Source organism: Sitophilus oryzae, unplaced genomic scaffold, assembly GCF_002938485.1.
Source record: "Sitophilus oryzae breed Bouriz unplaced genomic scaffold, Soryzae_2.0 scaffold_179_pilon_pilon, whole genome shotgun sequence".
NCBI classification, from domain to species: Eukaryota; Metazoa; Arthropoda; class Insecta; order Coleoptera; family Curculionidae; genus Sitophilus; species Sitophilus oryzae.
In genome coordinates, this window is record NW_022146501.1 from 7,040,614 (window position 1) to 7,066,857 (window position 26,244).

Sequence of the window (26,244 nt, forward strand, 5' to 3'; positions counted from 1 at the left end):
CGTCGCGGACTGGTATTTTTGGAAATTCTATTGAGGGTCAGTTTAACGATATTGAGACCGCACGATCGTTCAACCTTGTGGCAAGTGAAAAAATGCGTAAACATCTAGAAATAATAAGAAAAAACAGCAAATTGGTCGAAGGAATTTATCCTTATCATTTACTCTGATAAATGTTTAAATAAACTTTTCAAATTTCAATACTTATTTTCTCAATGACTCGACCGATTTTCAAAAACGAAGCGAGGAAATATAGAGAATAGAAAGCTCTTTTCATTGTAGTGCGCCTTCCCATTTGAAAAAAGTTGGGGGATGAAACCCCCGTTTAGAAGGTTGAAGATTTTGCAATCATTTTTGGGGCAAAAGTTGTCCCCCTCACAAACAAAATTGATGTGTTTTCGGATTTTTTGAAAAAAAAATATCCTGGCCGTTATGCGTTGCGGAACGTTTTCGATGGGTCACCCTGTATAAAATAAAGTTTCTTATATGCAACACAACGTATTTCATTTAAAAAATTAAAAGAAAATAATAATAAATTGGAATAAATAATATTTGGTGACATAATTCCGGAAAAAACCGAACCGCTCCGAAATTATCAAAAGCTTTGGGTCGCGACCGTTGCAAGAATAGCGCCAAATGGTATTTACATTGTCTTTATGGGCACTTTCCAATCTAAACTTGTTTCATTTATCTATGGAATGACATTTATTACCTGTTTTTTTTTGTCGTATCCACTCTATTTTTAGTGTCTGCATTAAAAACATCATAAAAATATATTTGTATTATACAGTTATACCATATTCTGTATAAACTATTAGAAAAAAAGTTCTATACTTAAATTGCATGAACTAAATATAACATCAATCTAATTTTCAAAACTAACCAAATACAGGATATCTATCAAATTATTGACATATCAAAAGGTTACATTCGGGTACAACTTTCCAGTGATTTTTGCATAAAATTACGAGTAAGTTTTAATAATCACTTTTCATCTTTGTTATATAATTTTCCTGGAAGATAAACCTGACAACCGCGCACTTTTATAACTTGAAACAGATTTCCAATTAACAGTTATACTCTAGTTATACATTTATATTTATATAACGTCATTATTATTTCTAATAAATTGTAAGTATGTTACCTGGAAGATACTGGAAGAATGCAATTAATAGTCCTAGCTCTAAAAAATGTGGACCGCTTCACCGCATTTCTTTAATGAATTTCAGAGGGTTAGGGTTTGAAATAATTATTATTATGCCATGTTTTGTGTTTTTGATGACAAATCCAGTCATTTTGACAGATAAATGAAAGATTTATTAATACCGTGTGATAAAAAACATTAAAATGTTTTTTTTTACAAAAAATAAAAATTTTGTTTAATATATTTTTGACTAAAAATAATTGAATAGTTGTCGATAAATTAGACATATTAATTTGAAATATCATTTATTATACAGGGTTCGGCAATAGTGCGTCGGGCATCTGTAGCATCTATAATAAAAAAACTTAGAAATGTTTTATAAGTGGAAACCTAAAGTATGTAATAATATGTATCTCAGGAAAATATTTTAACTTCTACAGGGTGGCTCAAAAAAGTTTGAGTGGATCGGGATGATTTTTTTAAATGGAACAAACACCCTGTATATTATTGCATTTCTGGTTTCTTTTCTGATCATTTTACATAACTCTAAGGTATTATTAAATATGTTTTTATAGTTTCAGAAATATTAACACATAAATAAAAAAATAGATTTTTTTTCAGTCTTTTAAAAAAAATATTAAAAATAAAAGGAATGTCCTGAAATCAAAACTATACTAGGTATTTACTATAGTTGGTATGTACTTCCTTTGCTATAAATATCGTAATCTTAAACCATACAAGGTGTTTAAAATTCTATTGCAAACTTTCTGAAATATAAAATAATTTTTCTTCGGTTTTTAAACGGAACACCCCGTATATTATGTCTTTGTCAGATGGAGAATTAAAAAATTATCATTTTTTGTATTTAAAGTATTTTAAAATTTTTCAACGGTAGAATACCAGACAAAAATCATTAAATGGCTTAAAAAAATTACTGATGAGAAACCCTAATATAATATTACAAATAAAACCGTTAAAAATTTTGAAATACTTTAAATAAAAAAATGTTCATTTTCTAATTCTCCATCTAACAAAGGAATAATATACAGGGTGTGTTCTATTTGAAAAAAACGAAGAAAATGTATTTTATATTTTAGAAAGTTTGGCATTGAATTTTGAACACCCTGTATGATTTAAGATTTCGATATTAATAGCAAAGTAAGTATAGACCAACTACAGTAAATAAATAGTATAGTTTTGCTATCAGGACATTTCTTGTATTTGTAATAATTTTTTTAAAAAAGATTGATAAAATATTTTTCTTATTTATTTATTAATATCTCTTAAACCACCAAAACATATTTAATAATATTTAAGGATTACGTAAAGTTATCAAAAAGGAAGCTAAAAATGCAATGATATACAGTGTGTTCCATTTAAAAAAAATGATCGCAATCCACTCACACTTTTTTGAGCCATCCTGTAGAAGTTAAAATATTTTAATAAAGTTCCATGTCTGCAGGCTTTTGCTTGGTTACAAACTTATGTTTATTCGAAACAAATAAATTATTATTTATCTATCTATCTACTCCTTCTTTAATCATTTTATTCAAAGGTTTATATACTTTTTCCGCATACAATCTGACATCGTTGTCAAAATGCTATGTTGCTAATAGTATTTAATTATTGCGCGTCTGCCATTGTTTCAAGTACGAATTACGTGAAGCCCTATTGTTGAAAACGAATCATTATTCTCATTTATGGATGCGTTGTCAAGTTTTTCAAACAGATTATACTGATCGACAATAAATATTGGGATGAAACCTTAAAAAACAAGTCTGTTGCACGAAAGGCAATTTATTTTAATTAAAAAAAACTGGGTGGCCAATAAAATGTAAGCCTAACGTAGTTGTATGAAAATTCCAATTGACCATTAAACCATTAAACAAAGTAAAAAAATTACAGTGAGTATTCAGGATGTCCCAGTATTCCAGACATTGAGACATAGAACTACTAGGTATTTCTGGAATCAAAACAATTTCATTGGACACACTTTACCTCTATATGTACTTTAAAAAATAAAAACATTTTTTCAGATATTTTAAGAGCCGTTATTCCGATTTGAATGAGATTTTGTGTGTATGTTTTGCTAAGTGCTTTAATATTTGGCTTTCACAAAAATCAAGAAAAAGTAAATTTTAGTATAAATTTTTCCCACTCAACCGACGACCGATTGTTTTTTCGTAAAATTGTCCTTATATATTTACTACATTTTTTGTCCCTAGTAAAAAAACGCAACCGCGCATACTTTTTGACAAAAAAAGTTACATTTCCGAAGCTGATTTCCAAAAAATATTTTTGTCACATCAAGCTATCTATATATATTATATATCACTAAATATATTTGCCAATAAGCTTCATAAAAAGCTTAAAAAAATTAATAATTTTTAAATTAATTAACGTTCAGGTTTATTTTTGATTGATGCCCTCTAACGGACAAAAGAAGCACTTTTCTATAAAGATAAATTATGTGCAATTAACTTATTTTGATTCAAAAAATACGTAGTCGTTCTATGTCCACGGAATATTGAAACTACCTGAATATTCTGTAGGTCTGCTTTGGAAAAATAAATTCTCCAAAAAAATTTTCTCAAAAACTATGCGGTCGGTGTGGCGGTTTTTTACAAGAGACAAAAATGTAGAAAATACTAATACCATTTCGAGAAAAAATCTGTGATCAGTTTAGTTGGAAAATACTAATGGACAAACGAAGAACTTTATAGAGGGGCAAATTGTGTCCAATTAAATTATTTTTATTCCAAAAATACGCAGTACTATACAGGGTGGGCCACTGAAAACTTACAATGGCTTAATTCTTAAACCAAAAAAGATATCAAAAAAATAAAAAATACCGTTTCTATAATATCGAGGGGAAATACATATGACGTATTTTTTGAACCACCCCGACCTACCCCTTAGGCGGCACCCCTACTCACTTGAAAATCTTAAATGGCAACACCCCACTTGTGGCGCCTTTTTGGAAAGCCCATGAAAAATGCTAAACGATGATCATAAAGTTTTTAGGGTGAAATTGAAAAACTACCCCTTACACGAAAAATTAGGTGGACATTAATGAAAAAAGTGATTTTTTCAGCATAATGAGGCAAATGAGGTATTTTTCAAACCACCCCGACTCCTAGGTGCCTCCCACTCACTTCTAATCTCAAGATAGCGATACCTCACTTGTAACACTTCTTTGGAAAGCTAATTGAAATTGCTAAACGATGGTCATACAGATTTCAACTTCTGTCTTCTTTCAACAATTACTGGTAAGTAGTGATAAGAAATGTAGGTTTGACAATTTGAAAGAAATTTAAAATGATAATTTATTTTAACAATTACTCAAAATGACAGCCGTTTTGTTCCATACAAAAATACAAACGATTTTCAAATTCTTCTCTCACTTTTTGGAAAGTCTCTCTCGGAATATTTCGACATGCTTCAGTTACCCTCTGCCGCAATTCTTGCAACGAACCTGGTTTTGTCTTGTAGACTATGGATTTAGTGTAACCCCACAAGAAAAAGTCTAAAGGAGTGAGATCTGGTGACCTTGTCGGCCACTCGATTGGACCCCTTCTGCCAATCCATTGCCTTGGATAATATCTATCCAACCACCGCCTTGTGACAATAGAATAATGCGGAGGGGCTCCATCTTGCTGAAAATGTATGAGGTCTTCATTAAGAGTTAAATTTCCTTCCAAATCTCTTTGATTTTCAACCTCATTTACAATGGCTGGCTCTATCAAATTGTTCAGCATTTCCACATAAGCATTACCAGTCAAATTTCCGTCCATGAAAAATGGACCTATAATTTTATCGCCTAGTATTCCGCACCAAACATTGAGCTTTTGGGGATGTTGGGTGTGTCCTTCAACAACAATATGCGGATTCTCATCGCTCCAGTATCTGCAGTTTCCCTTCGAATTTCCTCCGTCATTAGTTCACAGAACTGAATCCTTCTATCTGGATCGTCGTCGTCAAGTTCCTGCAGAATCTTCATTTTGTAGGGATGGAATTTGTGCATTTTCAATACTCTCCTGACAGATGTTCGAGGTATATCTGTGATTGATGCCACCTGGCGTGTTGATGCTTCTGGATTGACCAATACCTGACCAATAACTTCCATCTGCATTTCTTCATTCAGTACCCTGGGCCCTGTCCTTGTTTTATTTTTGATCGACCCAGTTTTTTGAAACTTTAAAATCAAATCTCTAACATAAACGTGACTTACGTTTTTGTCCGGATTTCTCTCATTTAAAGCACGGGCCGTTCTCAAATAACACATACCTTCAGCAAAATAAAGAAAAACTATTTGAATTGTTTCTTCCACAGTATAAACCATTTTTCTTTCAAATAAGCGAATCAAATAAACGTTTAAAATACCACCAAATTTGCAAACGATTGAAAATCGATAGAAGACAGTGCAAAAACGCAAAGATATGCCGGTTTAGGATTCCTGTTTGTTGAAAGTAAAAAAATAGATGATAAGGAAGAATTTGCGTTATCGCAAAATTAGGCTGTAAAAACATCTTTGTGATGCCTTTTTTATTATCTACATTTAAAAATGGCATTGATGAAATTAGAAGTGAGAGGATGGCACCTAGGGGTGGGTTGGGGTAGTTTAAAAAATGCCTCATTTAGCTGGATCCCAAATTGTAACTTATGCTGAAAAAATCACTTTTTTCATTAATGTTCACCTATTGTTTCGTGTAGGGTAGTGGGGTAGTTTTTCAATTTCACCCTAAAAATTTTATGATCATCGTTTAGCATTTTTCATGGGCTCTCCAAAAAGGCGCCACAAGTGAGGTGTTGCTATTTAAGATTTTCAAGTGAGTAGGGGTGCCGCCTAAGGGGTAGGTCGGGGTAGTTCAAAAAATACGTCATATGTATTCTCCCTCGATATCATAGAAACGGTATTTTTTATTTTTTTGATATCTTTTTTGGTTTAAAAATTATAGCCATTGTAAGTTTTCAGTGGCCCACCCTGTATAATCTATCTGTCCATGGAATATTGGCACACCCTGTGTAAAACAATCACTAAATTAAACAACAGGCATTAGACATCATTCCAAGACTTTAAAATAACCAGTTTAGGACAAACAATAATCTCAGTTTAGGAGAATCAGTGAGAATTTGAAATCTAAATATTAATTAATATATTCTAAAATACTCATCATCAAATATTTATATTTCAAACGTTTTTTTTTATTAAGTGGAATTGTTTCTAGACGTTTTTCATTTTAATGAAAAATATATAAGGGCTAATTAAATAAAATAAAAAAACAGAGATATATTTCCATAAATAAATATGGCAATAGTTATTTAGGCACTTCACAGCGTTACTGATACGGTAATCAACTAATCAAACAAAAAATTACAAAGAGAGTCAGCATCTAAAGGCCGTCACAGACGTCATTCTTTTTCGGTAGTTTTACCCGTCCGACTAAATTTGTATAGGACGTATGTAAGGTCTAAATTGAACAATGATGTTGCAGAATGTAGAATGTATTGGGGGGGGGGGGTAATCACCGCGATCTTACAGATCTATTGTGTTCCCCTTTCTTGAGTTATAACTCATCCTACAGTCTCAAGGCTTTGACCGAGGCTTTGACAAAAGACAGTATATGGGACGGTTTTACAGAGGTTATTTCTCCATCTTTGATATCAGTCATACCAAAGTTCATGGCACGAATGGTTGTTGTCTCGGCGCACTCTGTGATGATGTGTTCTGGTATTTCCCCATTTTTATATCCCCGTATCCAGCAAGGACAGCAAAACTGGGACAGCCTGTATTATGATAATATTGTCATCCAGTACATTATAAAGTTTGCCTGAGCGTGTAAAACTGTCAAGAAATCTACGTCTATGTGGGCCTTAACTTATCTATCGAAAGAAAAAACAACAATATACCCACTCATTCGTCCTAAAAATCCATAATGACGCTGACGTCGTTTTTCGACGCCTGCGTCGCAACGGTGGATAGCACCGAAACTCTGTATAGAAACGTCATTTAAAGCTGTATGGTAAAGTTAGTTCGTTGTGAGGTATTGTTATAATTATTAATATTCAGGTGGTTAAAATAGCTGACATTCCTGGTGGATAACAGTGTAAGTTATTCAGTTTTATGCTTTCGTTACCTTGGCATAGATGTTTTGTAGAATTATTTAACAAAATTTATAGGGTGTTTAAAGTAAATATATCATATGTTGGTGTTTGATATGATTTCATATGGATTGTAATTGTTTATTATTGTATAATGGGATATAAGTTTAAGAAATTTATAAATATAACTGTGTTATTATAATGATATAATTTTCAACCAATGTGATAAAGTTCATCTTAGGTAGAGTAAAATACTCAACGGTTATAAAAAGATACACGTTAAAAAGATATTTTAATAATTACAGAATAAAAACTAGATATAAACCTATAATTATGTGACAAAAATTAGCTAGATGAAATCAAATGCTCAAAATGCTTCCTTTCCTGTTAACTGCATAAAATAATTGTCTTTCAAAAAGATTTTTTCATTTTAAAAGGCATTATGTGGAGTTCTATGTCGAAAATCAGCTAAAATAAATTCTCTCATGTTGTCGACAATAGTTGGTCGAGTTTTGTAAACACTGTCTTTAACATATCCCCATAAAAAACTCAGACTAGATAAAATCAGGAGCATTTAAGCATTCTATTAATTGGTGAATGCACACTGCATTCACCAACTAATAGAATCATGTCAATTCTCTCTGATATAGGATAAGGAATTTTTTTTGTTTTAACTGACACAAAATGATAACTAGTTGTTACAGTTGGACTAATTAGACAGCTATGTTGAAGTAACGTCAGACATATCACAGCCACCTAGATTTTATCAAAGAATAATGGTCTACTCAGATCAAATCATGTAATGGAAAATCTTTGTTTGAGGGGTAGGCAACCTTAATAGTATTTTAAAGAGACATGACTTCTCCATTGAATATCGGAATAATATACTGGGCGTTTAAAATAAAAGAGTAGCATGCTTTTAAAGGTGACCAATGATCAATATTAATTTTGTCTCACCCTGTATAACTTTTTGGGTCAAGTTTTAATTTGATTTAAAGTACAACAGTTAATTTAACTACATATTAGGCTATACCGGGTAAATTCCAATTTAGGTAGCTTTTATTGTAATTTAAAAATTGTTCTTGATTTCTAAAAAATGATAAATATGTCAAAAACCTTACATTTTAGTCATATAGGTACTTCTCTTATAAAACTCACTTTTATTTTTCTTCCAGAATCTGAAAATCAATTAATATATAGGGTGTTCCATTACAAAAAACACAACTTTGATATGTAACTTTTTTTGGGGACACCCTGTAGAACTCTCTATATTTTTAAAAAGTGATCTGAATTAACCTACATATGCTCACAAAATTTCATTTCAATACAAACTGTGGTTCTCCTTGGGGCCTCCGCGGCGCCGGCGTATGAGAAGCGCCACCCTGTATATAGCTATCTAAACCCATTAATATTTACTGAAACATAGAAAATTAAAAACAGTTCCTTTTCAACATTTTCATACCTTATGTTCTCACGTTTTTTCATAATATTCTTATTTTCACTCAATATTTATTTTTAATTTATATAATGTTCCTCTGTCTCTTTTTTATAGAGTTCCTCACCGACAAGATAGAACTCTCAACCAATCCTGCTGTCAGATATATAGCAGGATAAAACAACTGTTTCATTCCTGTATACTCTTTGAACACGGGGTAGGAAAAAGGAGATAATTGTGCGACTCTTGAAAGAGACCTGAGGGCAAGCGACGTTTCGAAAAATTGCCGCATCATCATTATCATCATCAGGGGTGATTAAAATGAAGGTTTTCGTCGCTCTAGTGCTTTTACAGATTTATCTGTACGAATCTACGGACGGGTTTGAGTTTAAGCATCACGATAATCAGGAATTGTTCCATGTTTTGAGGTAAGAACGATTTTTTAACCATTTTACTATTTTTTGTAATATACAGTGTGAATCTGAAATAAGTGCAAATATTTTCAGGGCTTCTAGATCTCGAAAAAAGAAACATATTTTCTCTTTACCGTTTTTCAAATAAGTAATAAATACTTTAAAAAATATTAAAAAAAATTTTTTTCGTTTAAATTTTAAGAACCGTTGGGTCTTTTCTCGGTTTTCCTGCCATATTATGAAGATATTATGTTTTTTAACTAAAAATTAAAAAAAGATTTTAAAAAATTCAAAATTTTCCAAAAAAAACTTGCGAAAAAAAACTCATAGGCGTGTTTCTGTGATCGAAATATACTACTCCAAAAAATATTTGCACTTATTTAAAACCCACCCTGTATAACCCCATCATTTATATTGTAAGTGGATTTACCGGAATTATAATGTAAAAACCTATTTTGGAATGGGATATGAGGAACAAACATTTTAGAAAATCTTAAAAATAAACTTTTTGTCGATATATCCAAATTTCTCAAAGCACTGTATCAGTTTTAACTGAAATGTTATAAACAATGACATAAAAATTTTAATAAAAAAGTCCAGCGTGCCTTAAAAGTCTCCTTTATTTATTTTCTTAACTTTGAAGTTTTCATATAGCTGGAAAACCTGCAAAGGAAGTTGAAGAGTTTTCTTTGTGTTTCCTTTGTAGATCGTGCGGATATTGTTTTCTATTGTTTGTATTTTCACTCGTGTCAAGCTTTTTGTTGTAAATCTTTTTTTGCTTTGCTTATTTCTACAGAAGAATTTATATTTTATATCTATGTAACCATATTTCAGAACGTTTTAAAATGAAGTATACAGATCGAAAAAGTTTAAATAGATAATATACATAGACTTAATACTTTTTATATTTTTAAGGCTCTGATAATGTTAAAAGTAATGTTTAAAGTATGTTATTAAGTAACATAATGTTTATGTTTTTGTAATACCATTACATACTTACTGAAAGCATTTTTGAATTAAAAAAATTGGAATGTTAATTAATGTTTCATCCCTCCTCGAACTCAGCGAAAAGAAAAAGTAAAAAGATATTGAAGTACCTAAGCGTTCTCCTTATGAGTGTATTATTAGCTTGTTACCATTATTTATTGAACTTATTTTTAGAGATGTCAATACGAAATGCAGAAATATTACCAGGGTATACGCATTGAACGAACCATCAGTTTTGGGAATACCCCTGTATGTCATCGAGTTTTCAACGAGGCCAGGAAGACATGAAACATGTGAGTTATATCATATCCCTTATATCATTATATACAAGTAAACAAATATAAATGAATAAAAGCGAAATATAATCCAGGAACACAACAAATTTAATTTTTTTTAATTAATTTAATGTTTTTATTCAAAAGAACTATCAAACATTTAAAAAAGCAATTGCTTTCGAAATTTTACACATTCCTTTGCACTCTAAAGACTGTCCAGCGAGTCAGAATACAATTTTTCTGTGACATAAAATGATACACAGAACTGTCGCTAGGATGTATGCTCTCGTTGGGAGGACTATACAGAAAGGTCCACAGACTTCGAGACATAGGAAAAATCAAGTCCATTTAGCGTGTGTCGCAATTTTCACACCTTAAAAAATTTGTTTTTTATAGCTATAGCAACTGCAGCGACTATGAAAAAAGCTGTGTGGTTTTCATAGAAAATTACCCTGTACTCCATTTGAGGGGCACCTGTAATCCATTTGAGAATGTTATAAATCGCTAAAAGAGGTTTCAAATCTCTTGGATTTCTATTAATATTAAATAAATTTTATTAAAAATTGAACTAAAATTGTTAGTATCATTAAAAACAATTCAAATTCAAAAATTGTATCAGTCAAATTCCCCCATTTAAGGTGAATATTAAAGTAAATACTTATTAAAGTACTACTTATCTTTAAGAAAAATTTAAATCATTGGTGCAATTGGGCCTTAATGCCATTTCGAATGAATAATAGTATTAATTAGTAGTGGGAACTATCGAATGAATACTATCGAAACATTCGATAGTTGCAATTCATTCTAATAATTCGATAGTTAGTAAGAAAACATTCGTTGAAAACTATTCGAATAAAAATTATCGAATAGATCCGTCATCTGCCTTGAAATATTGTATTCTAGTAATTCGGCAGCAAAAACCATTCATTTATAAAATTCATTCATTTATGAAATTCATTTATTCGTCAGGATCGATTATAATAAAATATTAACTGAATTTTAGTTGTCGCCCGGCGACGTAGGTTTCTTTCCGAGAAACCCGACAGCGGTCGGTGGCAATGCTATGAAAGAAGCCGGCATCTTTGATTTTTTGCGGAGTCAGATATAGATAAGGACACATTATTGTTTTTATTAGGGTGCTAGTATTTACACAGAAAATACATTATGAAGGGCGCTGTTGCCATATTTTGGTATTAGTTGATATTAGCAAAGAATATTATTGTTTGGCTTTAGTTAGTTAGGGATAGTATGTCTATATATTCTGCTTTTTTTTATTAATATTCTGTTGTTACACTGCAATAATACTTGTTATTTTGGATGTAGGAAAATGATTTTTAATGTTTTTAAGCAAAGACTGGTTTAATAAATAATAATAATTACAGAACTAATTTGTTATATTAACAACAAATTTTAAAATCATGAAATATAAACATTTATTAATTTTCTAAGCATGCAGGGTAATGGAAGGAAAATATAAATAAAAAATTATAAATCAAAATTATTTATATTAGGTGCTTTATATTACTATTTAAAAATTATATTTACTTTTACTGGCATTTACTTTAAAAAATAAATTAAATATTTCTTCGCAAAAAACTACATGTAAGAGAATTAGCATAAACAAAATACAAACATCGTTAACTTTTTTTTTTAAATTGGCACGTGTAAAACTTTCATTTTAATTTTCTCACCCCATAGTTTGAGTTCGATAACCATTTACTTAACCACATTACTTAAATATGATTATTAAGTTCAACTAATTCATATTATTAAAACATCTAAAATACAAATATGTATTTTTAAAATTAATTGTAAGTTCATCTCATCTCTCTTAAAAATTGCTACTTCTCAAAATTTCCCATTAAAATAGACCATATACCATATAAAATTAAATAATTGAAAGATCGGGCTACGGAAAACCACACAAATTTTCGGAAAAATTTTGACCACCAGCACATGCACACAATCGTCAATAAATAAAATTAAAAAATAACTACTATTTTAGTATTTTAACTATTTTAATAAACGCAAAAATAGCACAGTATTTATACGGCGAAGTTATAAAAATTCGGAAGAACTAATAATGCACTGACGCATACAAAAATCAAACGAATACTAAATTTCATTTATCAAAAGCATTCGATAGGTAGTCGTGGCTCAACGATAACCATTTAGTCGCACGGCGAGGTTGTCACATATGCTTTAGTATACAAATGAATGAATGATTTTATTCGAATAAAACCATTCGATAGTTGAAATCATTCATTCATTAACCATTCGATAGTCTAATTCATTCGATAGTTCCCATCGCTACTGAAAAGGACCTTTGTTTTCCCATGTTCGTCAAGGTAGGTAATGGGTAAACGGTAAAAAAACAGGATAATGAAATTTAAGAAATTTCAAAAATTGTTCAAAAATGCCTCCCTCTTGCATTAAACAATAACCCAAACGATCATAAAATCCTCTCCTCACATTGGATAACATATCATAGGTGACAGTGTCAAAGGCATTAAATATTTTCTGCCTTAACTGCTCCAAGTTTTGAATTTCTTCATGGCCGTAAATTTAAGATTTTATGTACCCTCATAAAAAGAAATCATTCACCGAGAGGTCAGGTATATATCCATAGCTATAGTGATATTAATATATTACAAATATTAGGTTTATTTAGAAAATATTTTCATTTATAATGACAAAATGGATCAATAAGTTTATTTACATCTTGATATAATAATAATGAAAGCTACTTACGTCAAGCTGAATTACATTTAGTATTTTAATATCTATAATATGTATTATAGAATCAATATATTATTGGAATAAGTTCAAATAAATAATGCTTAACGTGTGACCCACTAAATAAGTTAATGTATCGCTTTTGGAAATAATAATTTTTTAAAGCAAACATTTTTTTTAAAGAAACTAGGTTTATAGAATGTAAATATTAGACTCTTGATTAATATTAATTTCGTACATCGATTTTCAGTAAAACCGGAATTCAAATATATCGCAAATATGCACGGAAACGAGGTTCTGGGCAGGGAATTGCTTCTGAAATTGGCGGATTACTTGTGCGAAAGTTATTTAAACGGGAACCCGGAAATTAAGGCCCTTATAAAATCGACCAGGATCCATCTGATGCCCAGTATGAATCCGGACGGATGGCAACTGGCCACAGACACGGTAAGCAATATTGAGAAAAATAGATTTAGATAAATAATAATTTGAGTATATTAATAATAAGAATTGAGTAAATCAATAAGGAGGTAAATATTGTGGCGCATTGTATGCCAACAAAAAATACTTGCCAAGTAGGTACACGAGTCGTGAGAACGCGCCATTATATTGAAATCTTTTGTTTTGTTAAGGCGCATTCTCACCACTCGTGTACTTGGCAAGTATTTTTTATTGGTCTACAGGGTTTGGCAGGAGTGCGGCGTAGCTCCTATAATAAATAACTTAGAAATTCTGTATAGATGCCCAACCTACCGTGTATACCCTGTATACCAATTATAAATGTTTGTCAAGTACACGAATCGTTAGCATGCGCCTTTAGTTTTGTTATATTTTTTACAAATTTGAGTTAAGGCGCGTTTTCACAAGGTTTTCACGAGTTAAGTGAACTCAAGCCCCGTTCTCAGAACTTCGTAGTGTTGCCAGCGACATGTCAAAAGAACCTACGATATTTGTACAAAATTCAAACAGCTGTCAATTTTAAATTTACTTGTGATTATCTTCTATCCCTTGGTGGGCAGGACTAGGACTGGAAAAACATTCTAGTGATAACCCATATACACCTGGTGAATATGTCGACACTTTTTTAGCTTTAAAATATGTCCCATTTATAGTAATTTTTATCCTCAAAATTTCACTAGAAACGTTAAAAGTGCTTGTGGAAGAAAATTATAATAAATAAAAAAACTATTAAGACTGTAACACCCTGTATCTATGAAACAAAGCCGAATCGGACCTAAATTGATATGAAAAATAAATGTTATTTTTACGTGAGGAGTCTCCCCACGAGAGATGTCACCCGTTTTTTGAAACACCCTGTATAAAAACTGCTATAATACGTCTTTATAAACGAATTTTGTCGAAACGAGAATATTTAATCGAGGTCCGCAGACCAAACCAAGGTGCATGGGAGGGGGGTATTGAATAAAAGTCTGGCCAACTGAATATAAAGTCATTCATATGATAATTTATTCATATCGAAGCACTGATTTTAACTAAGATAAAATATGACTTTGCCTAATGTGTCTTTGACTATTTCAGGGTGGACAAGACTATCTGATTGGACGTACCAATAACAATTCCATCGATCTCAACAGGAATTTTCCCGATTTGGATAGGATCGTGTTCGAGAATGAAGAGGAGAATGCGGTGAAGAACAACCATCTGCTGGAACAAGTCACAAGAATTAATGATCCAGTAATTAGCATTATTATTCTTTAATTAAATTCATTAGAAATATAATAAATTCAAAAATTAATTTTAAATAATTTAAAAACTATTGGCTGTACTCAAACTCTACGATCTACAAATTTTAAATACTCCACTGTTATAGTTTACAATCTCGGAATTCTAGTGACCGTTCTTGAATTTGGGATTCCCTGTAGTTCTTCGCTTTATAGTTATCGATTATCTAAATCACCCAGATGTCAGTAATGTATTGAAATTATTTTTTTTAGCTACAGCCTGAGACTCGTTCAGTTATTAGGCTGATAATGCAGATTCCTTTTGTTTTGTCAGCCAATATGCACGGTGGAGATCTTGTAGCAAATTATCCCTATGATGAAAGCAGGACTGGAAGTCAAAAAGATGAATACACAGCCACACCTGATGACGAAACTTTCAGGTAACAAAAGATATTAAAAAGAAACACTACAGAATTTAAATTATTTCTATACAAAAATCTACATTTTTCCCTTCTATTAGTGTCCATCCATTTTGGATGTTAGCTAAGCTATAGTAGAATCCACGAGAGATTCCCTTCTTTTGACATTTGATATTATGTATGAAGTATATGACAATCTTATGGCAACACTATAGTCTAAGAGCTAGCAACGTTTTCGAGAAAGTATTTTAAGACGTCTGGCTCTTTGATACCTATATCTTTTATTATGCTCTCTGGAACAGCGTGCAGGCCGTCTGGCTGCCGATACACGTTGCGTTTACTACTGCGCATCCAAAGAAGATCCTCTATTTTTTACTTAGCGGTTTAAATTCTAGTATTGAATAAAAACCGAGCAAGTCTCCATTAGCCCGGCGCGTAGAGCTTTTGCCTATGAAGCGAAGGTCAGTGGTTCGATTCCGGCTGGGGTTGCAACTTTTTTATTTATTTTTTTCGTTTATATTCTGATAGTAAAGTATTAAATATTGTTTTTTTTATCACCAGAAAGGATAGCGTTTATGGGTTTATGATCCGTAGTGTATATAAGTAGAATTTGATACTTTCATTTGTTTTGAAGGATTATTGTGGTAATTAATTATTAGATAGGTTTAGGATAGTCTGGCTGCCGCGCCGGTAGGTGGCGTTCACTACTGCGCATCACATGGGTACAGGGTGTCTCATTTTCGTGCGTTTTTTGGGATTTGGGATATCTGGGACTTCTCGTTTATGAGTGGAGATACAATGATGCGTTTTTTTTCACATTACTTTGCTAGTTTTTTATGTAACTAAATATTTTATCCCTAGATTTGTGCATTTTCTACACATTAACATTAATCAATCTTGTTTAGAAAGTATTATTATTTTATTTAATTTAATTTAACCAGATAATTTTGTTTTCCATCGTTATCTTAACAAACTTAACTGAAAATAAACTTGTGTAGCTTTTAGATAACAATCTGTTAAAAAGAGTATTATTAAAATGATTATTAAAATAATAAACAACAGCTGAAAAAAATATTTTGAAGAAAGACAGACAGAAATTACCTTCATAAAGCATTAAAATGTTAATTTTTATATATTATGTTTAAATCTTTAAAATGAAATTATAAACGAGAAATCCCAAAAAACGCACAAAAATGGGACACCCTGTAAACCTACTGGCGCGGCAGCCGGACCATTCTAAACCTGTCTAATAATTAATTACCACAATAATCCTTTAAAACAAATGAAAGTATCAAATTCTACTTATACCCACTACGGATCATAAACCCATAAGCGCCATCCGTTTTGGTGATAAAAAAGCAAATATTTAATACTTTACTATCAGAATATAAACGAAAAAAAAAATAAAAAAGTTGCACCCCCAGCCGGTATCGAACCACTGACCTTCGCGTCATAGGCGAAAGCTCTACGCGCCGAGCTAGTGGAGACTTAGCTAGATTTTTATTCAATACTACAATTTAAAGCGCTAAGTAAAAAATAGAGGATTTTCTTTGGATGCGCAGTAGTAAACACAACGGGTATCGGCAGCCAGACGGGCCGCATGCTGTTCCAGAGAGCATAATAAAAGATATATGAAAGAGCCAGACGTCTTAAAATACTTGTTTTCCCGACGTTGCTAGCTCTCGTACTACTAGAACATAAACAATACCTAGGCAGTAGACTTAAGTGTGATATTATATCGTGGAGATTGCATTGCTGGCGGGTTTTATACAGGGTGAGTCTGAAATAAGAGGAAATATTTTTAGGAAGTAGTATAATTCGCCGCCAAAATCATGTCTATGAATTTTTTTAATAAATTTTTGGATTTTTAATTTTTAGTTAAAAAACATAGTCTTGGCAACATATACTAGATTCAATTTACAAGAAAGAAAATCTAGAAAAGATCCAGTGGTTCTAAAAATTTAAGCAAAACATATTTTTAAAATTTTCAAAGTAAAATAACTCGGTTATTTTGGACTTGAAAAACGGTAAAGAAAAAATATGTTTCTTTAATCGATATCTACCAGCCCTGTAAATATTTGCACTTATTTAAGACTCACTCTGTATATTTAGATAGTTTTCTACTTGTTGGGTTTATATTTTTTGTCGGTAGCATTTTTATGATAACTGTTAGATTATATTTTCCTGTTCTCATATTATCACATAAGATTTTCTGCTATACAGGGTTGTTCACCACATACGACACGGAGTATTGTAGCTAAACGATGAGATTTTTACAAATTGTAAGTTTTGTGTTCGATGAAGGACTATTAGAGGTACAATTTAAAAATAATTTTACAAGATACAGAGTGTCCCAAATAAGTAAAAAATATCAAAGTTGTATTTTTTTAAAGTAGATTATAAAAACATCCTGTTTATTAGATTATAAAAACATCCTGTATATTGTTACATTTTTAGTTTCTACGATTAAAATAAAGGTAAATTTGATTAAGGTTTATTATACTTAAATCTTACCGTTTTTGAAATATTTTCAAATTTGTGAAATTGCAGTAAAAAATTTAAGGCTTCATTTCTCCAAGGGTATGAAAGTTTTTAATACTAAATATTTACTGAAGTTTATTTACTGATCAGTTATTGTGTTGCAATAATAAAAATAATACTACCTTATACAGAGTGTCTAAAAATTTATTTTAAATAATTATTAGCTTCAAACGGCAATAACTTGTTTAATTTAAATAGAACACCCTGTATATTTTACGAGAATCAGATGCACAATTTAATTGTCTGTCAAATTATATTATATCATTTTTTACCTATCTCTTTAAGTTTCCGTAGAAAATGCATTTTCTTGTAATTTAGAACTTATTTATCAATATACCCATGGACTATTGACATTTTAGATTATTTTTAAAGATGTACCAAATTTTTAAAGAGTACAGATACTAATATTGTCGATATAATTCGTTTATTTCATTAAAAATAAAAAAAAAACTGTTTAAATATTTGTTAAAGAGGATCAATTAATATGATTCCAGTATTCAAACTACATTAACTGACTGTTTGCGTTGATTAATAATAATTGCTCCAAATACTAAAAAACTGAATTTTGTATGGGCATTAGACAGTGTGATAAAAAGTAACACCTTAAAAATGATATTTCATTTTTTAATAAAATGCTTATTTATAACAACAGAGTTATAACTTATTATTATATTGATTTCTGACTCAAATCCACATTTATTTATAATAATTTATTAACGAACGCAATTAAGTATGTAATTAATTAGTATATGGGCGGAAATAATGGTGTTATATTTAATTAATGGTATACTCTTTTATAAAGATTTAAATAGTTCTCTTTTTGCATACAAATGGGCTAGTAATATTATCATTTTGCTAAAAACGATAATATTACTAGTCTGTACATTTTGTACATTTGTTGCTTTAAAAACAATCTAAAATGTCAATATTCCATGGATATATTGATAAATGAGGTCTAAATTATAAGAAAATGCATTTTCTACGAAAACTTGAAGGGATAGGTAAAAATGGTATAATACAATTTGATAGACAATTTAATTGTGCATCTGATTCTCCTAAAATATACAGGGCATTTCATTTAAATTAAAGAAGTTATTGCCGTTTGAAGCTAATAATTATTTAAAATACATTTTTAGACACTCTGTATAAGGTAGTATTATTTTTATTATTGCAACACAATAACTGATCAGTAAATAAACTTCAGTAAATATTTAGTATTAAAAACTTTCATACCCTTGGAGAAATGAAGCCTTAAATTTTTTACTGCAATTTCACAAAATTGAAAATATTTCAAAAACGGTAAAGTTTAAGTATAATAAACCTTAATCAAATTTACCTTTATTTTAATCGTAGAAACTAAAAATGTAATAATATACCGGGTGTTCCATTTAAAAAAATACAACTTTGATATTTTTTATTTATTTGGGACACTCTGTATCTTGTAAAAATATTTTTAAATTGTAGCTCTAATAGTCCTTTAACGAACCCCAAACTTACAATTTGTAAAAATCTCATCGTTTAGCTACAATACTCCGTGTCGTATGTGGTGAACAACCCTGTATACTCTGAAAAAAACATGGTTGTTTTGTAGATATCTAGCACTGGCATATTCCAGTAATCATGCCGATATGGCCAATCCAAAACGAGGAGGATGCGGTGACGTCGACAGTTCCAAGTTTGCCAAACAGGGAGGCATTACAAATGGTGCAAAATGGTACAGCCTTCAAGGAGGTGAGTTCTATTCGAGTTCTAACATTTAGGTTTCTGTTACTATAATTTAGTATTCTATACTGTTTTGTATATTTTTTTTCAATAAATTTATTTATGTAATTAGCTTTCGGGAATAAAGACTTGTAATATTACATAATATTAAAAAATAAATTTAAGATATTTTGAGACGGTTTATTTTTTTAAAGGAATGCAAGATTTCAACTATCTTTCCAGCAACGACTTTGAAATTACTTTAGAACTGGGGTGCAACAAATATCCGCCAGCGAGCGTTTTGGAAAAAGAATGGGAACGTAATAGGAAAGCTATTATTGCTTATATGTGGCAAGTGAGTATCATTTCTAAAATGCGACTTTGTATATTTTGATGTATAGATTTTCTTATTTACAATTTGTCAAACTACAGACAAAACTTTTATTTCTAAATACGTAATACCTGGAACTGTTATTAGAGAACAACGGCATACGGTCGAATCGGCCGCTGCTGGCACGTATACGTAGACGTACAGAATCTTTTACGTGTATAAAAAATAAAAAATATAAGAAATGCACATGCGTACGTAAACGTTTACGTGTTTGTAGGCCGACTCGACCGTATGCCGCTGTTCTCTATTGATATTTAAAAATTACAGTTTAAAAATATTACAGCTCTCTGTTATATGTTGTTCTGGGCGATTCCGATATTACATGGCATGCATCAGTAGCTGTGTTGATATTACATGGCATGGATCAGTAGCAGGGCATTGTTATTTTAATATAACTGCTAATTTTAAGAACTAACAACTATTGCAAATTGTTAGGTACTTCTGAATAACAGTTTTAAAATATAAGATTATTTGTATCATACACTTAATTATTATTATAATTGCTCCATTTTTATGATAATAATCTCTTATACAGTCAAAAAATTAATAGATAGAGAGCTAAATTATCAGAAAAAGAACCAATGTACAGGGTGTCCCATTTTCATGTGTTTTACAGGGTTTCTCCTTTACGAGTAGAGATAGAAAGATGCGGTTTTCACATCACTGTGCTACTTCTTTATAAAATTAAAGATGCTACACCATGGGCGCCGGAAGAATGAAATTTAGGGGGGGGCAAGGTAAAAATGAATAAAAAATTGACATTTTTGGTAATTATTGGGAAAACTGGAAATCGTCCGATTTTCACCAAAATTGGTATACACCCTATTTTGAAGTCGTAGATTACGAATCTGAACTTTTTTCTTGGCGGTCTCTTACCGTTTTTCAGAAAAACGGAAAATAATTTCAATATCGAATTTTTCTTAATTTCTCATATTTTTAAGGTTTTCTAGCACATATTTTGTTAGGTATTCAATAATCAATAATGTTTTTGCTATTTTCTGTTACTTTTTAACCAATTCTATGCATAATAGAGAAAATTTGCTAAAATAAATTTGTAAACAATCTGAAAATGTTAGATTATAGCTTTGTTCGGGTTCTTGTTATTACCGATTCTGAACCGTCCAAGAACTCTGCAGCGCATGCGCAAATGAAATAATGTCTTCATATTTCCTTCTGCGCATACGCATCACAGTTCTAGGACGGTTCAGAATCGGTAATAAGAGAAACCCGAAGTAAGTTTATGTGTTTCTGGCATTTAAAGCAACGTTGCCAATGCTAAACCTAAATTTAGCGTGTTTTTTTCGCTCATTCTGGAATTACGAAAGGCGGTCGCCAGAAGAACGGCTCCTTCCCATAACTGCTATTTTACCAACGAGATCTGACTATTTATACCCACGAAGTTGCACGAAAGAGTTTTGATTGCATTGGTTACAACTTCCATGCAGAGGGTGTTAATCTTTTGTTGTTATATTATTAGATTAACTAAAAAAAGATTAACCCCCTCCGCAAAGAAGTTAAAACCAATGCAATCAAAACTCTTCCGCGTAATTTTGTGGATATAGGTGTATATTTAATTATTGTCGATCTCATAATAGGTAATTTATTTAAAATCCCTAATCACCCGAAAAAATAGAAGATATGGCAACGTTGTAAATTTTCAAATTTCTAGATTAGGTCTAGAATATATTTGTCTCTCTTATTACATAGGAGAGAGAAAGAAGGATATATCAAATGTCAAACTTCCATCTGGTCTCAATTTTCTTTGCTATTTTGTTAAGAAAAGTGTTTTTCAGTAAAATGTTGGACACTTTTCTATCCCCAATCAAGTGTGGCTTTTAGATAAACTATAATATAATAAAAATATAGTGAAATTATTACTTTTTAGGGCCGAAATAAAGAAAAATTCAATGTTGAAATAATTTTCCGTTTTTCTGAAAAACGGTAAGAGACCGCCAAGAAAAAAATAGATTCGTAATCTACGATCTCAAAATAGTGTGTATACCAATTTTGGTGAAAATCGGACGATTTCCAGTTTTCCCAACAATTACCACATTTATTATTATTTTACAGGTAACACCTAACAATTTCATAATAATGATTATTTTTTTTACAGATGGATGTAAGAAGATAGCTTTTATTTTTATTGTTTCAGTGATCCAGGGGGGGGGGGGGCAAATGCCCCCTCTTGCCCCCCCTGTCCGGCGCCCATGTGCTACACACAAATTGTACCTAGCCCTCTTAGTTCCTGAAATACAGGGCGAATTTTAAAATGTTGCACTTTTCTACAATTTTCGTATTTTATAATTTAACGAAAACTTGTTTTATAACTTAACGAAATGGTGAGAACTGTAGAGTTTTTCACGTAGAATTCAGTGGCGTTACCACGGTTACTACTATAAGATAAGTTATAAGATTAGGTTCATAAAAACCTAGCACAGCAATGTGAAAACCGCATCTTTGTATCTCTACTAACAAACGGGAACACCTGTAAAACACATGAAAATGGGACACTCTGTATACAACTATTTAAAAAATATAGGTACTAATCATGTTCGATAATTTATTATTATTTGATAGGTTCATATTGGAATTAAGGGTATAATATACGATTCCGAGACCAAACAACCCATTAGTGGAGCAACAATCCATGTCAAAAATATCACTTCTGGTCTGTCTAATGATATTCATCACGATGTCACATCAGGTAAAATAAAACACCTATAATAACTTTTCGACTTAGCTTGTTTTTTCGTTCGTCAGAAATAAAGTGAACAATATAGATCTCTTAAAAACACTTCTAACACTTAATATTATTATTTTTAGTGTATGGAGGTGATTATTATCGACTGCTCACCCCAGGAACATATAAAGTGACTGCTTTCAAAGAGGGATATCTGCCGCACAGTAAGTTAGTTACTGTAACCAATCCAAGCTACACTGAAGCACAACAGGTTGATTTCGCCCTCAAACCTCTCCCAGTAAGTATCAGTATAAAATATTAAAGAAAATTATTGGAAAATTTGAAAATAGAAACAATTTGTATTTGCACATTTGAAAAAATATATCAAAATTTATGTTCTAGAAACTTACTTTCAGTAGGCACTTCATATTTTTTATATACTTTTATTTATTTTAATCATTTATGTATTTCAGAGACCACACAAACATAAGTACGTATAGTATATATTTTCGTGCACTTTAAAGGTATTTGGCAGCACTATAAAAAGTACTAATTGAAAATAGTTAAATCTCCTAAGTAGTACGCTATGTTAAATAACATCACATAATTTAAAATAGGTACAAATAATAGTACTTAATTTTTTTGTAATACGTGCCTACTAACAAAATCGTGTTATGGGAACCACAGCCTATTCATACTCAGCCTGTCGATCATTTGCATGGAAATCTGCTTAGCAAGATATTCATATATCTTGCATTATGAAACAAGTCAGGTTTTGAGCCATATTGATATTTCGTTAAAAAAAACGACCGAGATTAGCGCTCCAACTGCTGACATAATATGTGCGTGAACATGTGCGACAGGTGAAAGAAAATGCTCAACAACAAACGAAAATTACTAATATTCTGGAACCCCATAAAGCAAACGACTGTGATAACACAAAAATTCAAATTCTTGTAACTTTTCTGTATGATTCAGATTCGTTAATGCTGTATAAAAATAAGACTTTTAATTTTAATGTGTATTACCCTTGTTTATTACCTTATACCTGGTCATGACCAGCTGGTAGCGAATAAGCTGTGGTTGGAACGCTATTAACTGGGATAACAAGAGATAAAAATTCTTGTATGTTGTGTATGACTGACAGTCGACACTATGATTTATGATCAATGCCTACCTAACAATTTATGCTATATAAAACTCCAGAAAGTGTAATAGCATTAAATGCTGTTATAAAAAAAGAATTAATGCTGTTACACTTCTTTTTATCTTACCTAGCACTCATCCTTGTTGTATGCTCGTTTAATATCCATCCTTTTTCTATAATAATAATAATCTTTAAAATTAACAAAATATTCCTCAACTTGTATGTAATATATAGTGTGACATCTACTGTTCAAAAAATCTTCATATCATATATGGAGCATCATATATTTTTATATATTTTTTACAAAATATGAGAACAATATCGTACTCGATATACCTTTAGATTCTAAAATACTGTATTATAATTATTACCGAGTAGTTTGTGAAATATGAATGATCATCTTTAGAATAAAATTTCTACATTGCTAAGCACTGGAAAAAGTCGTTAAGCTTTTAAAAAATTTAAATCCTTTATTATGCTTTTTAACTGATACAGTACACATAATATAGTGTCTTTTCATCTAAAAATTACGAGTTAAAAATACAAAAAGAGTAGTAAAATAAATTTAAATAAAGACTCAACCGTTTTAAATAATACGTAATTTTAAGAAAGCGATTTATTTTTATTTTAATCAATGGATTAAACCAAAAGACAATTTTAGAAATTTAAAATGCAATTTATTCTAAAATATAAATAAAATAATAATATTTGTGATGAACAAATAATAATTTACTAGAGAAAGAGGATGCTTAACAAATCATTATTATTTTTATTCATCAATATTTGTAGAGGAACACCAAAATTCCTGGTTTTTCTACTTTCAATTTATTTTGGCAAATTGAAATAAACAAGTTCAAATATACAAAAAACTCTTTACTGTGTGTTATCTATGTATATACTTAGCTATTGATGCTAAAATATACAGGGTGGCCCATCGAAAACGTTCCGCAAGGCATAACGGCCAGGGTAATTTTTTTTCCAGAAAATTCAAAAACACGTCAATTTTGTTTGTGAGGTGGACAACTTTTGACCCAAAAATGATTGCAAAATCTTCAACTCTCTAAGCGGGTTGTCATCCCACAACTTTTTTCAAATGGGAAGGGGGGTCAAAAGTGGTACCGCAATGAAAAGGACTTTTTATTCTCTATACTTTCCCGCTTCGTTTTTGAAAATCGGTCTAGTCATTGAGAAAATATGAAGGATTGAAATTTGAAAAGTTTATTTAAACATTTACCAGAGTAAATGATAAGGATAAATTCCTTTGACCAATTTGCTGTTTTTTCTTATTATTTCTAGATGTTTACGCATTTTTTCACTTGCCACAAGGTTGAACAAGGGTTGAACGATCAGGTGCGGCAGTTGCTAGATAGCTGTTCTGTGACTTGTGCGTTGAAGTTTTTTTTAGTTTTTTGAAGACCGATTTTCAAAAATGAAACGGGAAAGTATAGAGAATAAAAAGCCCTTTTCATTGCGGTACCACTTGACCCCCCTTCCCATTTGAAAAAAGTTGGGGGATGACACCCCCCCTTAGAGGGTTGAAGATTTTGCAATCATTTTTGGGGCAAAAGTTGTCCCCCTCACAAACAAAATTGACGTGTTTTTGGATTTTTTGAAAAAAAAAATATCCTGGCCGTTATGCCTTGCGGAACGTTTTCGATGGGCCGCCCTGTATATGTATCGACTGTATGCTATCATTGAACACATTTTTTATAAATATGTAATATGTTTAAATTTCTGACAAAAATTTATTGTGTTTTGAATAGTGGGCCACACTGTATAGAAACCCATAATGTATCAAAAAGAATGTAAATTGTATTCTTATTTTCTTTTAAGATTTCACCATTCATCCAATCTGATAATTATATCGAATCGAAGATCGATGACCGCTACGGATCCAGGAACCAAGATTGGGCGGCTTGGGCAGAAGAAAGGGAACCCATCCTAGAACCAATCGCAATAGCGTAAATTCAATAAAAGAACGTCTTCGAAAACTACCTGAGGAAAACATAAAACGGCCAATCATTTCTATTCCTTCCTCCTTCTAAGTTTACATTCTTCCCAATCTTTAAAAGCAAGGACTTAATCAAATAACATGTGATTTTCCGATTAGTAGAATTGCTAAATTAAAGCAACGCTCTTCTTATTCTATCACACAGTAGCTTTGTTCGGGTTCTTGTTATTACCGATCCTGAACCGTCCTAGAACTCGGCAGCGCATGCGCAAATGAAATAATGTCTTCATATTTCCTTCTGCGCATACGCATCACAGTTCTAGGACGGTTCAGAATCGGTAATAAGAGAAACCCGAAGTAAGCTAGTATCTTTATTTCCGAAAAAATAGAATAGACTGCGCATAATCGAATTTAAATACATATAAAATAGATGTTTAGAATACAGTAAGAGAGTATATAATCATAAACAAGAATCTTCGTACCTATGGAACCCTGCATAGTAAAATTGTTATTGAGGATGAACTACAGTCTGTCTTAAGTTACATTTGAAATAGCGAAACTTAGATTTTAATTATTTATTGTTATTCGATGATAAAAGACAATGATGTAACCATATCCAAATAAAGAATGATGTTTAATTACA

General features: G+C 31.1%; 2 protein-coding genes across 4 annotated transcripts in view; one reads left to right on the top strand and one right to left on the bottom strand.

Annotated features, from left to right (window-relative positions):
• The window catches only part of LOC115882692 (glycine N-acyltransferase-like), a 47,166-nt gene extending 45,898 nt beyond the window's left edge, over positions 1-1,268 (bottom strand). For both annotated transcript variants that reach the window (XM_030900901.1, XM_030900900.1), the window contains exon 1: positions 1,142-1,268. The gene's annotated coding sequence lies outside the window, so the exon portion shown is untranslated. The remainder of the gene's footprint in view (positions 1-1,141) is intronic.
• On the top strand, positions 908-26,244 carry LOC115882691 (carboxypeptidase E-like). Of its 2 annotated transcripts, none has more exons than XM_030900899.1 (11): positions 908-967; positions 8,796-9,106; positions 10,253-10,371; positions 13,340-13,536; positions 14,629-14,784; positions 15,045-15,211; positions 19,323-19,462; positions 19,648-19,787; positions 22,401-22,527; positions 22,647-22,801; positions 25,484-26,244. In XM_030900899.1, the coding sequence occupies exons 2-11, from the start codon at positions 9,000-9,002 to the stop codon at positions 25,613-25,615; spliced, it is 1,440 nt and encodes a 479-aa protein (XP_030756759.1). In that variant the 5' UTR covers positions 908-967; positions 8,796-8,999; the 3' UTR covers positions 25,616-26,244. The 2 variants fall into 2 exon arrangements, with proteins under 2 accessions (XP_030756759.1, XP_030756758.1); XM_030900898.1 differs by lacking the exon at positions 908-967 and adding an exon at positions 7,107-7,248.

Excerpts from the sequence above, each read along its gene's own strand:
- LOC115882691 (XM_030900899.1), top strand. The coding sequence starts at position 9,000 with ATGAAGGTTTTCGTCGCTCTAGTGCTTTTACAGATTTATCTGTACGAA. Across the intron at positions 9,107-10,252 it reads GAATTGTTCCATGTTTTGAG|AGATGTCAATACGAAATGCA; the intron begins GTAAGAACGATT and ends ACTTATTTTTAG. Across the intron at positions 22,802-25,483 it reads TCGCCCTCAAACCTCTCCCA|ATTTCACCATTCATCCAATC; the intron begins GTAAGTATCAGT and ends TTTTCTTTTAAG.